Consider the following 12980-nt stretch of genomic DNA (forward strand, 5'->3'; position numbering starts at 1 on the left):
ACTTTGTAGGTACAGAAATTACTGATTTACCAGGGATTAACCATCAGCTGTTAAAGCTGTTCCAGGCCAATGCACTGTTAATTATCTCTAAAAACCCAACAACATAGCAAAGCAACAGTATCAGACACTTTAGGGCTTGGGTAAACAGTGCAGAAGAAACATTCCTTATAAACACAAAAAAAAAATCAGTGATACAGCATATTGGAGAAATTTGAAGAAGAATCTTCCAGCCAAAATTAACAATACAGGTTTTGGATTGGAAATTTCAAATTCAGAATTGTCTGCAGCTGGATGGCTATCTGCATGGAGTTTGTATGTTCTCCCCTTGTTTGTGTGTGTTTCCTCCCAGAGGCCAAAAATACACTGGTAGGTTTATTAGCTTCTGGGAAAATAGGCCCTGGGGAGAATGTGTCTGTGTGTTTGTGTCTGTGTGTCTGTCCTGCAATGGACTGGATTCTCCTCCGAGATGTATCCTGCCTTGCTGTGCCTGTTGCTTGAATAGGTTGCGTCTCCCGTGACCATGAACTGCAAGAAGAGCTTAGAAACTGGATGGATGGCTACTCACCTAATGGTTACAAAAGAAACACAAAGACGTTTGCAAATTAGAGCAGACTAATTGGTTAACTTGCAAGTCTTTTCACAAGATTCTCCAGACTGACCTGATGGTTGGAGGAGTTGTGTCAATGGCCGGAATGCCATTTGATGTCTCTTTAAGTGGTCGGGAGATGTTTATCTTAAGTGCTACTAGTACCTATAAGATCTCTGTTTCTTCTTTACTGATACCATTCAATATCGAATCTGTCCTCCCTCAGCCTGAGGCAAGTTTTCTGTTTCTTCCTTGATACAACAGCTGAGTGAATTATGAATTTAATACTTCAGCTGTCTCCCTGTCATCATCTAAAAGTCTGGGATAATTTACTTCAGCCTTTACTTTTCATTGGTGTTATAGTATTGAAAAATAACTTTTATTTATTTCAGTCCTCATTGCAATATGTTTATCTGTCTCCCTGAGTCTTTCTAAAATCAGTTTAACCTGTGCTAGTAAGTTCCAGTTCAGTTCTACTCCTTTTCTCCAGTCGGAATCTGTACTTTTGTCACGTTACTGCTCTCCTTCTCGCGATATGGTTCTTAATGGGTGTATTAATCCAGTTAAACAGCACCTTGCCAGCCTTCTCCTTGTGGTGTATCTTGGCAAAGGCCCAGCTGACTGAAGTACTGTGTGTACATTGCCTTACCTTTAGGAACGGGAAAACACCATACACGTTCTAGAACACCATGACCAAACAAACGTGTGAAAAACCGCTAAAATAACCTAAACAGTTACTATGCAAAACCCGCAAAAGATATGCTGTCGATTACTGGTTATTTACACAGTAACACTGGTAGAAAGAGCGAGGCGTAATGTGCAAAGTCCAAAAGAGGTTGAACTACATTTCCCACAGTGCTCTTAAATGCATGGTTGACAGCGGGGTCTCTCTACCGGGAACTGTAGTCGTTCTGCTGGTCAGCAGTTACTCCCCAGATTTGAGTTATGCCGAGATAACAAACTACACCTCCCATAACACACTCTGATTTACGACCCTCCGAGTTCCAGTTTCTGCAGCGGAGTCGAAGGAGCTCTTGGCACCTTTGAAAAATATTCACTCACTTCATGAGTAAATAACGTTTTTCTCCGTGTCATGGCGGATAACGCAACCTGTCCCCCATTTCAGCTGGGGAGACCCCGGTATGACCAGGTAAAACCTTTATTCCATCATGCATTTCTCAGTTTGAATTTTATAAATGAAGTACTAAATGCGCGCAGCTCCTTGGGTTAAATGCAGCTAGCAGCCGAATGGCAGTGCTTTTAATAAATCAGCACGGAATATAGGACAAGCTACTTTACGTCTGTGAGAAAAATTGCTTCGATGTGCAATTAATGAACCTAATTTGGTTTCGACGTTTGTTTCGACACATTTTCTGGTCGTCCTCATTGGACGGTGGGCGTGCCAGTAATGCCCACGGCCGTGCCCCGGCCCGGAAAGGAGGGCTGCGATTGGCCGAACCTGCTCGTGCCACAGCGCCCCTTTGTTGCTCGGGCCTCTGCGGCTCGAGCGAGTTTGACAGAGCGGTCCAGATGTTCGGGCAGCGGCGAGCGCTCTTTAAAAACAGTTAATTACACCATTAATGTATCTAAGCGTGGTTGTTTCTTCAGTTTATTTGGGTGTGAAAGGCACTGGTCCTCTAGACAGGGAAGCGAATTTAACAGTTCCAGAAGGTGTGTCACTGTGATGGTCATTTAAGTATTAGGTTTACATAAAATCCTGCAGTGGGCGTCATTTTTCTTTTTCTCACATTTCAAAATTATTCCAGGTGGAGCACATAAGGACTAGTATACTGCAAATGTGACCAGTACTGTGTTTCTGTGTGACAGCTCTCCTTCTCGCGATATGTTTTAAGATCTTCTTGTGAAGCGCTGCACCAGCTGAATTGAGACTTGGTAGGATTCACCGGTTAGCTGCTAAAATTTAACAAATTGGTTGGGATTAATGGCCCTTCTGTTTTACAAACAGTCTCATATTCTAATTTTCAACACCCAGTGCTGTTTGAGGTGTGGACCTCTCGGGTTGCTGTTATAGCTTTCATCATAACATACTGATCCCAAGACCTCATCTAACATTTTCTTGAAATAATCCAGGGAATCAGCTTCATCAGCCTGGCTGGACAGCTTGTTCCGGACCCACATGCCCCATATAGTAAAAAAAAAAAACTTCAGTTCTTGGGTTTAAGTGTGCTTCCACTTATTTTCCAATTGTGGCCCTTAGTTTGTGATTGACTGTTCATTTGGAAGAAGTATGCTGGGCTGACTGGTTTGGTTCCTTCAGCCTGTCAGTGAAGGACACTCCCTGAAACCCCGGAAATTATCTGGTTGCTCTTCTCTAGACTGTTGTCAGAGGAGCAATATCTCTTTTATGACATGGTGACCAAAACTGTACACATGCAGCACTTTGCACTTGTCATCTGGCAGGTGTTTACCCAGTCCTGAGTCTTTCTGAATTTTACTGGATTGGTAACTTTCCACATTAGAGAAATGGGGCCTATAACAAAATCTATTCCTGCTCAATAACTCATTACCACCAGACTTTGTAGACCTGAATCTAGGGACAGTTACCTTATTGTAAGCCTGTACTGAAATCTGTTCCAAATTGTTTGGCCAATTGATACCAAACTTTGTTGCTATCACTCTAGTGTCCATCCACAATATGAGAAAAAACAAATGGATGCCTGACCATTGTTTTGTTTTGAATGTTTGTGTGGTCTTAGCAGCTGCTGAACCGATTGACTTGAAACTAGGAAGCTTTCATCAATACACAACTTCTGATTTACACCTCACAAGCTGCTGTGGTAGTTTTTTACTTTGGCAGTGGCTATACCTCCAGATTTTCCTGTTCAAAAACTGTTTGGGCAGTTAATGCCAGGTTTGGTAGGTATTGTTTATGTGACAATAGGATTAAAATGTAATGACAGGACATTCCTGGAAAAATCAAGATGACTGCTATTTCTTCTGGAAATTGATGCTGCCACTTTTCAGAAATGACTTGGCATCATCAATGACAAAGGAGGTTACCATTTTCAAATGTGGCAAAATAAATAACAAAATACCAGCATCAGAACTATTATGTTATATTTCAGGATCATTGTCAGACAGCTGTTGTAAACATTATTTAGTGAGTTAAATCCAACCTTTATGGGTATTCACCAAGAGAAAATGCAGTGCAATATTATATGATCATTATGTCATTATATGATCATGTATTAACACATAGCATATTATGGCTATCTGACTGCAGCTGGTCAGTAGTGTTACTTTTTCTGGACATTCAGGCTGCCTGTGGTTGAACATCGTATAACCATCAGCTTTCAAAATCAGCTGGTGCCTCCATAAAGGCCAAGATGTGTGGGAGTGAACCCATTCCTCCGGTTCGCAGTGGGACAGAGGTTTCTGATGGGGTAAGATGATGGAATTCGGAACAAAATACAAAATAAAACCACCAATTACTTTCCCCTCTGTGAAAGATCCCCCTTAGATGATAGCATGGCAGGGGGCTTATCACATGAAACCCCCAAACCAAAGCCTAGGTTTGCTTCTGTTGCAGTGGTAATACCCTCACCCAGTCAATTAACTGCCTTCTTTTTATTACTGTCCCAACAAGGAAATCGACCAAGGCTACTACGTATGCTATCTTAGTCATAGGAGTGTATACTCTGAGCTTTTTGTAACTCTCCTCAAGTGTTTTATCTTTCTCAGATTCTTAGTGCTCACTGTTCCTAGTAACCATGATGGTCTTGTGAGACAATCTCTGACTTTTCAGTCAGTGTTTTGAATGGATCTGGTGATTCCAAATGCAACCAGTCCATTGATCTCCTCATGAAAATGCACTTCTCTGAAGGTGGTGACCCCGTCCTCTGGCAACTCAACCCCCTCTCTATCCTTTAGTTCTGCAACCCCCTCCCACCCACATCTCCCGCGCCCCCACAGCTGAATGAACGGTCCACTTTTATAAAAGCTCTTGGACTGAATAGTAATAATCCTTAATAATAATCCTTATACTTATAAAGCACTTCTGGACACTCCACTCATAGCTCTTTACAGGTAATGGGGGCTTTCCCCCACTACCACCAATGTGCAGCATCTACCTGAATGATGCGACGGCAGCTGGAGTGCACACAGTACGCTCACCCACCACCAGCTATCGGGGGGCAGAAGAGCAGAGTACACCTGCAGTAGTGAAAGTTAGTCCTGCAGTAGTGTGTGCCTATACAGCTGCGATCATCAGCTGTGGACGCCCTCTTTAGTCAGTGGCAAGCTCGCTCCTTGATTCTGTGCCTGTATCCCAGCTTCTCCATGAACCTTCCCAGCTTCCAACTACAGAGGTATCACAGCTATCGCCCCTGAATATTTAGAATTTGTGTCCTGCAGAAATGCAATAAATACATTAAAAAGTTTTTTTTATAAAAAGACATTCTGTCCTCCCTGCTCATTTGGCTGGTTATTCACTACTACCACTAATAATAAGAATTCCTTGTATTTTTGTCAATAACAATTTCAATCTGAAATGGTTCCAAAACTATTTATGTCATCCTTCTCAGCTGTGACAAGAGCACCACTGAAAAGCAAATTGGATGGCGAAGGGAGAAACTGCTTCACCACTTGAATTAAGAATGGACATTATCCAGCCAGAGTGTTCAAGTCCAAAGTGGAATTTAGCACTCTAACTGTTGTGAAAGTTACCATGGGATCTTTAATGACCAAGTAGTCTTTGGCTTCATGTCTCATCCAAAGAATGATAGGCTACGTCCTGTATCCCCAGTGTCCGTACTGGAGGATTAGTTTGGAAATTCTGTCCAGAGACATGAACACCACTTACAGCTGCAACATTAAAGTTCTACCACCTCACCATCTCAAGCCAGGCCCTGCTTAGCTTAGGAGATCTGATGTGATTAGTTATTTGAAATGTTCATCAAGCTGTTTCATAAAGAAGATTATTAAAGTGGCTTCAACAACATGGCCAGAGATATGGAATATTCCAGACCCCTGCAAATGATAGTAGAAAAAAACGAAGGCACTGCCTCCAGATTTCTGTCCATAATGCTCACCTAAATTTGTTTATTTTGAGCAGAATTCCTTGGATTTCTTTCTCTCTCTTTTTGAATTTTAATTAGTTCCTTTGCAAAAAAAAGTTTTCTAAAGAGAGAAATGTAAATTTAGTTCTTTTAACTAAAATACACCCAAATTATATTTTTATTTCATCGCTGTAGAAAACGAGAAAGATTTGGATGTAATTAGAAATAAACATCTCAACTCTTTCATTCTAAATTGTCCCTTATGTTCAACACGATGATGGAGAGTTTATAGGGGCTCATCTGCTGAAAAAATATGTTTAATTGAAGTAAAAAAAAAAAACAACTTTTTCCTTAAGTGTTTTAATTTGAGTTTTATTACTGATAAGTGGTCTGGAAACATCTGTCAGATGATGTTAATAAAGTGTTACCACCTGGCTGAGCACACCGGTGGTGACCCCTCTGTCACGTCTGCCTCTGCTAACAGCTGCTGTCCTTGTTGTGCATGAAGTTTGGATAAAAAGTTAGACAGTTTAAAACATCTGGCAGGTCACAGGCATCAGGAAGAGAATTAAAATTCAATTAAAGAGAAAATGGAAAAAAATGTTTAACGAAGTGTTAATTAAAGTAAAAAAAAAACATACACGAAGAGAAAACAGAATGACAGTTAACCCTCAGCACTCAATTATTAATGTCCAATTCATAGTGATTTTAGCAAAATAACGTCTGTCATCCATATCTTTGTCTTTGGTTTGTGCTGCTGTTTGTATTTGGATAGGTGTTATTGGTACAATACAATGAGTGATTTCTACTGATTGTGGTTTTTCTGCTGTTGCAGCAGTTATGTATATAAATGAGAATTAGACAGTTATATTTGTCAAAGGCATCAGTAAACAATAAAGGTGTTGGTGCAGAGGTGCCAGAACATCCTTTTGTGTATTAATGCATTGTAGAATCTCCTTAACCAATGTATAAGATGCTAGAATTGAAATGGATACCTGTTTGGTGTTTAAACATTAATTTTTATATATATACAGTGCAGATTCTTTGAACATTTTTAATATTAGTTGCTTTAAAGTTTGCAGGTACAACATTTTAAGTAGCAATATCTGTTTTACAAATAGCCTTCTCCCCACATTAAAAAGCAAAGCCAAAACAAAATAAATAAATTAAAAATGGAAAAGTCATGATTGCATAACTGTTCAAACTTTTAGTTCAATTACTTAAAGTTACCTTAATGAGGCACACAATTATTGCACACAAAAATAAGTAAAAATGTGTTGATCGTGAAAGTATTTTCCTGGAAAATTGATTGCTATGGTAAAACTTAATTGGTCTGCATGCACCAAAGTACTGTAACAAGTCACACAATCAGTTGCATGGCCTCTGTGTGCAGTAATAGTGGTTCAGATGGTGTCAGAAAAAATACACCTGTCTCTGTAAGAGCTCTCAGTCAGGTAGTGAATTTCAAGCAACGACTCGTGAAGACCAAGGAGCTTTCAGAAGATTAGGGTATATTTGTATGAAGGCTCAGATCTGGAGAAGAGTATGAGAACTCTCTTCTTTGAAGTTTATTTAACTGATTTCACCTATAAAAGTGTTGAATTTGACTTGATTAAAAATGTGTTTACATTCTTGGAAGGGGCTGTTTCTGAAGAATTAATCCCAGTCATTGCTGATTGAGCCTGTTCCCAGATCTGAACCTGGCGAGACTTCCTCTGCTGCTCAGAGGAGGGTGAGCAAGGGAGACAGCTTCTCCATTTCCATCCGGAGGCCGCTGTGCGCGGTGCAGGGCTCTGACAGGATTGTGCTTTCGTTGCAGAGCTCCTTCTACGGCAGACTGAGACACTATCTGGACATCGTTGATCCTCGGACTCTCTTGGTGTCAGAGGTACGGTACCGTCAAACTGCCCAGAGTGAGACTGTGGGCCCCCTTGTTGTCTGATGTCCCTGAAAGAGCACGGCTGCTGATTGCACAAGTAATGTGCTTCTCCTCTGGAGAGCTATGTTCCAACAATGCCAACTGGGCAAAGAAAAGCATACCCCTGTCTGGTAGGACATTAAAGGGCAACTGCAGTCCCAGTTTCTCAGATAATTCATTAAATCTCAGTAACAAAGTTACAAAGTTAATTCATTGATGTTATAGAACATTTTTACAACTTTCAAATTAAGCATGAAATCATGAACTTTGTGAAAGTGCTGTAAGTTGTCATGTTGTTGCAAACTTGCATTCGAGCTCCCACAAATTGCTACATGAAGCGGCCCATTATACTATATCAGTTGGGTAGTGGCGTCAGCATGCGTAGGCTGCAAAGGAACAAGTAATAGGTTTATTCCATGCTGGAAAGTGAAGAAAGAAAACACAACGTTTCAGCCGTGGAGCCTTCTTCAGGTGTGAGAAAGACAGGGCAGTGATTATATTACATGGCTTATATAATGTACGGGCGAATAAGTACAGGTAATGCAGCAGACATTTCACCGCAGAAATGTTTCAACATGATCTGCGTGCAGCGTTAACAAGTTAAAAGTATTTGCTGGCAAAAACATCTCAAAGTCGAAAGCAATACTTCTGTTGGATTAAAAGAGAAGTATTCACAAGCCTACTTCTTTGCGAAGTACTAAGGACGCTTCACATCACTGGACATTTTGTTGCCCCGTTCTGAATAGCAGAACATGGCACTGCTCATACCTAGAAATTGTCTATTTTCTAATGTAAATTGCAGGTTTAACAAGTTACTATGTACATTTGACTTGTATTGTAGTTTGAAATGTACTTATCAATGCTGATGAGAAATAGCATTGCAGTTCCCCTATATAATCCATTTTCTATAAGAAATATATAATTCCATGATTCTGACTTTGAGACACTGCGAAGGCAGTGTCACCACATAATATTATTCTTATTAGTGAATAGTTTGTTTGGTTGGTTATTCAAAGTAGCTTACATGTGTACAGCTGGGCGCTGTGCTGGAGCTATCTGAGTTAAGAATCTTGTTCAAGCATGCATTTGAACCCACAGCCTAACGTCTCCTCCACCCTGCTGCTTCTTCACGAGGAGGAATTGCAGTTGATTGCAGCTCAGGTTTAAAATACCTGCCGAGGAGGTGTTTGCACCGGAGCTGTTTGCTGTGTGAACGGAAGGATGTGGCTCGCGGAGAGAAAGAGAGCTTAGCGCACCGGAGCGCTGCGGTGTGGAAGTATTCCCCAGCCGCTGGGGTGCAAGCTGGGATCGGGGATGTAAAGAATTGACAACAGGCGCAGTAAGAGCCAGGAGCCTGGAAATAGTACCAGGCTTCATGGACTTCCCTGTAACAATGCTCAGAGCCAGTCAAAGTCTCTTTTCAACAATTTCCTTTAATGCAGGAAAAAAATCAATGAAAAGAGAAAGGAAGCACAATGGTTTGGCTGTGGAGCCTTCTTCAGAACAAGACCTGAAGAAGGCTCCGCAGCCAAAACGTTGTTCCTCTTCTTGTCTTTTGAGCATAATAATAATTATAATAATAATAATAATAAACTTTATTTTATATAGCACCTTTAAAGGTGGCTTCTCAAAGCACTTTACAGGATGACAATAACAATAAATAAAAGGAATACACAAGATAAAACACAATTACAATATACAGAGGAGACATGGATGGTGGTACTAAGAAAAGGAGAGGGGTGAAGAATGGAACCAGTTAAGTAAAGGCTTTTCTGAAGAAGAGGGTTCTGAGTCTGGATCTGAAGGAGTTTAGAGAAGGTGACTCTCTGATGTCCTTGGTGAGAGAGTTCCAGAGCTTGGAGGCATAACAGGAAAAGGCCCTGTCACCCATACAATGTAGACGGGCTTGGGGGACAGTAAGGAGAGCAGAATTAGAAGAGCGAAGGTTGCGAGGTGGGGAGTAGGGCGATAATAGTTCAGACAGGTACTGAGGTGCCAAGCCATGCAGAGCCTTATAGGTGAGCATGAGGATTTTAAAGTCTACACGGAATTTGACCGGAAGCCAGTGCAAGGACTCCAGGATAGGAGTAATGTGAACACTTGCACTAGACCTGGTCAGGATTCTGGCTGCATTTTTTTTAAAGATAAACCTTTACTCGTTCCTTTGCAGTCTACACATGCTGACACAGCTACCTACTTGAACTGAAGGCCACGCTGATAACAAACTTGTACTTTCAGTTCCTGGATTTCATGATCTCTTCCCAGTCTGGTATTTAATGCTAAGAGATGTGGAGTTTCGTGTGCTGTGGGGCGGCCTTCTTGATCAGAGCAGGATGGCGTGAGGACTGGCGCCTCGTTGACCGCAGACAGCAGCTGGGCATTTTGATGGGGAGATGGGAAAGCAGCTGTGCTCCCGGAGTCGAAGCTGTGGCTGTGATTTGGAAAATGTGCTATCACCCTCTTTAATGAGGGCTTTAGCATGATCTGCAGTGACTTTAATTAATGGAGGGGCTCCTGAAACGAGGTGACGCTCTGTGATGAAGCTGTGATAGGGAAGTGCCCAGCCCCTGCTGGCCTGCTGACAGGTGTGGGGAGGAGAGAGAGCCTGGTACTCTCGCTAATGAGCCTTCGACCGCGAGCACCACAGCCTGCATTCACAGCCACTCAGGCCTGTTTAACCTGCTGTGTGGCACATAAGAAACCTGCCTGCACCCCCCAGCACTCGGAGTGCATGCACAGGGCAGAAAAGAGGCGCCGTGCTCTCCAAAAGTCCTGGGACAGCAAAGTCAGAACTGATCCATTTGCTTTACAGTCAGAGACCTCGTATTTATGACCGTCAGACTGATGTGATTGACAAGTACGATACACATGTTATTTCTGTGAAATCCCATGCATTCGCTTGAATGTCTTGGAACAAAGAGATACTTTGGGTTCAAGTCAGTGATTTCAGTACAGGGGCATGTTCACTTGAAGTAGATTTCAGGATGTAAAAGTCTGTGTTTCGCTGCACAGCCCTTCGAGGGAATCACTACATGATGTTACCTGGCCAGGTAATCCAGAGGTGTTTTTGAATTGTATCTCAGATCTCCAAGCAGGCTTCTGGGCTGGTCTAAAATTAAGCATCTGATGTGTTCTCAGCAAACTGAGCAGTAACAGCTCTCTAAAAAACCTTTGTGTCATCTCTGGGTCTCCGGCCTCCTTATGTGTTTCCATGTATTTGCCTGTTGGATGTTCTGTTGCTGCAGTTTTATTCAGGGTCTCAGCTGTTTATTGATAGGCGTGCCAGGTGTGCCAGGAGCTGCTGTCTCTGTACCTCTGCAGGAGTCTTGTCAAGCTCTTTAACATGAAAAACCAGCTCAAACTGGCACACTGGTACACATAACACATAAGTGCACTCTGGATTCAGTAAGGTCAGTGACACATCAGCGAGAGCGTTTCACAGTATCGATTTCCCTCTGTTTGTGATGTGGACAGAACTCTAAAGATGTTTTTTGGACTGGGTATATTTACAGTACAGGTCCTGTATGGTGTGGTGTTGTCATAGACTAAATGAACAAAAAGTACATAGAATGTACTGGATCAACACGTATTCTAAATGAATAGCAAATAAAACACAATTTGATACAACTAACAGTTATCAGACTAAGGATGTCTTGAATAAAAAGACTATTTTTTAAGATGCTCTAGGTGATTTTAAGGACTTCACTCAGCTGTTTTTAGATTTTTGATACCAGCCTTTTGTGTCTGTTGATTTCCTCTCGGAGAAGGTAGATGCAGCAGTGGATCCAGTAACTGGGGCAGTCAGGCTGTGATTTAGAAGCTTCTCTACGGAGTGTTTGTAGAGTTTAAAAGCTGCTTTCGTTAACTGTCCTGTTAGACTATTATTTTTTTCATTTACAACTCTGTGTCAAGTTGCAGACCTGCCCTGTAAGTGTGAAAACGGACAGGTAAAGTGACTGTCTTGTCTGAAATGAGGACACAGACCTGGTGAGGATACATGTCTGTCCCTTGCCGTGCCAACAGGACACAACGTCTCCAGCTCAGCCTGTGGTTAGAGAGGGAGAGAGACCTCCTAAGGGGTGTTAACAGTCTGTCTTTTAAGGTGTTGGATGAGGGAATGAGAATGTGCTCTGCTCTCTCTGGGGCTGTGCTCTCCTGCTGAGAGCTAATTAAAGTTGGGTTCTGTACTGTGGACAGTGTGTATGGTGTCCACTGTGTGCTGTGGACAGCGTGTCTTCTGTGTTTTGGGTGTCCTCAGTGTGCTGTGGGCAGTGTGTCCTCTGTGTGTTGTGGACTGTGTATCCTTTTGTTTTGAGTGTCTTCTGTGTGCTGTGTTTTGGGTGTGCTCTGTTTGCTGTGGACACTACCGAACATCGAGGATATCTACTCAAGAAGGCCAGGTATCTATCCTTAGGGATGCCAGTCACCCTAATCACAATTTGTTCTCTCTACTACCATCCGGGAAGCGATATCGAAGTAAACAGACCAAGACCACCAGGTTTCGTAACAGCTTCTTTCCACAGGTAGTAAGACTGCTAAACAGCCAACCACAGCAGACACCTGCAGTTACCCAAACGGCAATGTCCTTGAGCTGACAGGTGCACCGGCGCCCTCCAGTCACTTGCACTCTCAGGACACATTCAAAGAGTGCTAAATACCTCCTTCCTTGGGTATTGTAAATTGCAGTCGTGTCATTTATTGTATCCTAATGTTAACCTAATCCCTATAAAAATCGAATCCTGTCCTTCTACTTTTCTATCCCTCTTAACAAGCGCGCTGACAAAGCATTTCATTGCTGACAACACCCCTGTATGCTGTACTGTTCGTGCATTGATAAACAAACCTTGATTGATCGATTGATTGTTCTCTGTTTGCTGCCCAGCACGAGTCTATGTGTAGTTCCAAAGCCTTAGTGGGGGTGTGTTTCTCATTGCGTGTTGCAGAGCCGTCTGCAGGAGTGCGTTAAGCTCCTGGATGATTTCAGATGTGGAACGCTGCCCCCTGGGGTCTCTGATGCACAGGTAAGTTCCCCGCTGTGCAGAGTCTATTGGAGCACTCTCCAGCTCGCCACCTGAAATGGGGTTGTTTGCTTAGTTGTTTTGTTTTATGAAGAAGCTGTGGAGTATAATGTCATCAGGAGATCTAGTTTTACATTTCGTCTTAGCTTCTCTTCAGCTTATTCGTTTGCACAGTAGAGCAAAGTAGTAAATTTTTTTTCTGCATCTGCTGTAACCATGTGACTATTTCTAAGAAGACATACAATACACCAGTTACAAGAAAAAACCCCAAACAAACCAAGGTCTCTGTCCCTGGCTGTATCCAAGCTGTCGGGGAGTAATGAGGGAGCATTCATGTCCAGGCTTGTCCTTAGGTACAGAGCCTGCTGTTATCCAGCCATTCAGAAATGCATGACCGTGGTTCTGCTGTCGAGTCTAAGCTAAGAGTTTCCTCAGTTTTT

At 42.3% G+C, this 12980-nt stretch overlaps 1 protein-coding gene across 1 annotated transcript in view; it reads left to right on the forward strand.

Moving 5' to 3' along the window:
* Positions 1-1502: 1502 nt before the first annotated feature.
* sfxn5a (sideroflexin 5a) overlaps positions 1503-12980 on the forward strand; it is a 36705-nt gene continuing 25227 nt past the window's right edge. The window contains exons 1-3 of the mRNA XM_069189018.1: positions 1503-1736; positions 7424-7492; positions 12466-12543. Coding sequence (XP_069045119.1) covers positions 1680-1736; positions 7424-7492; positions 12466-12543 — 204 coding nt within the window. The 5' untranslated portion in view covers positions 1503-1679. The remainder of the gene's footprint in view (positions 1737-7423; positions 7493-12465; positions 12544-12980) is intronic.

The sequence above is a fragment of the Lepisosteus oculatus genome, chromosome 1 (genome assembly GCF_040954835.1).
Source record: "Lepisosteus oculatus isolate fLepOcu1 chromosome 1, fLepOcu1.hap2, whole genome shotgun sequence".
Taxonomy (NCBI): domain Eukaryota; kingdom Metazoa; phylum Chordata; class Actinopteri; order Semionotiformes; family Lepisosteidae; genus Lepisosteus; species Lepisosteus oculatus.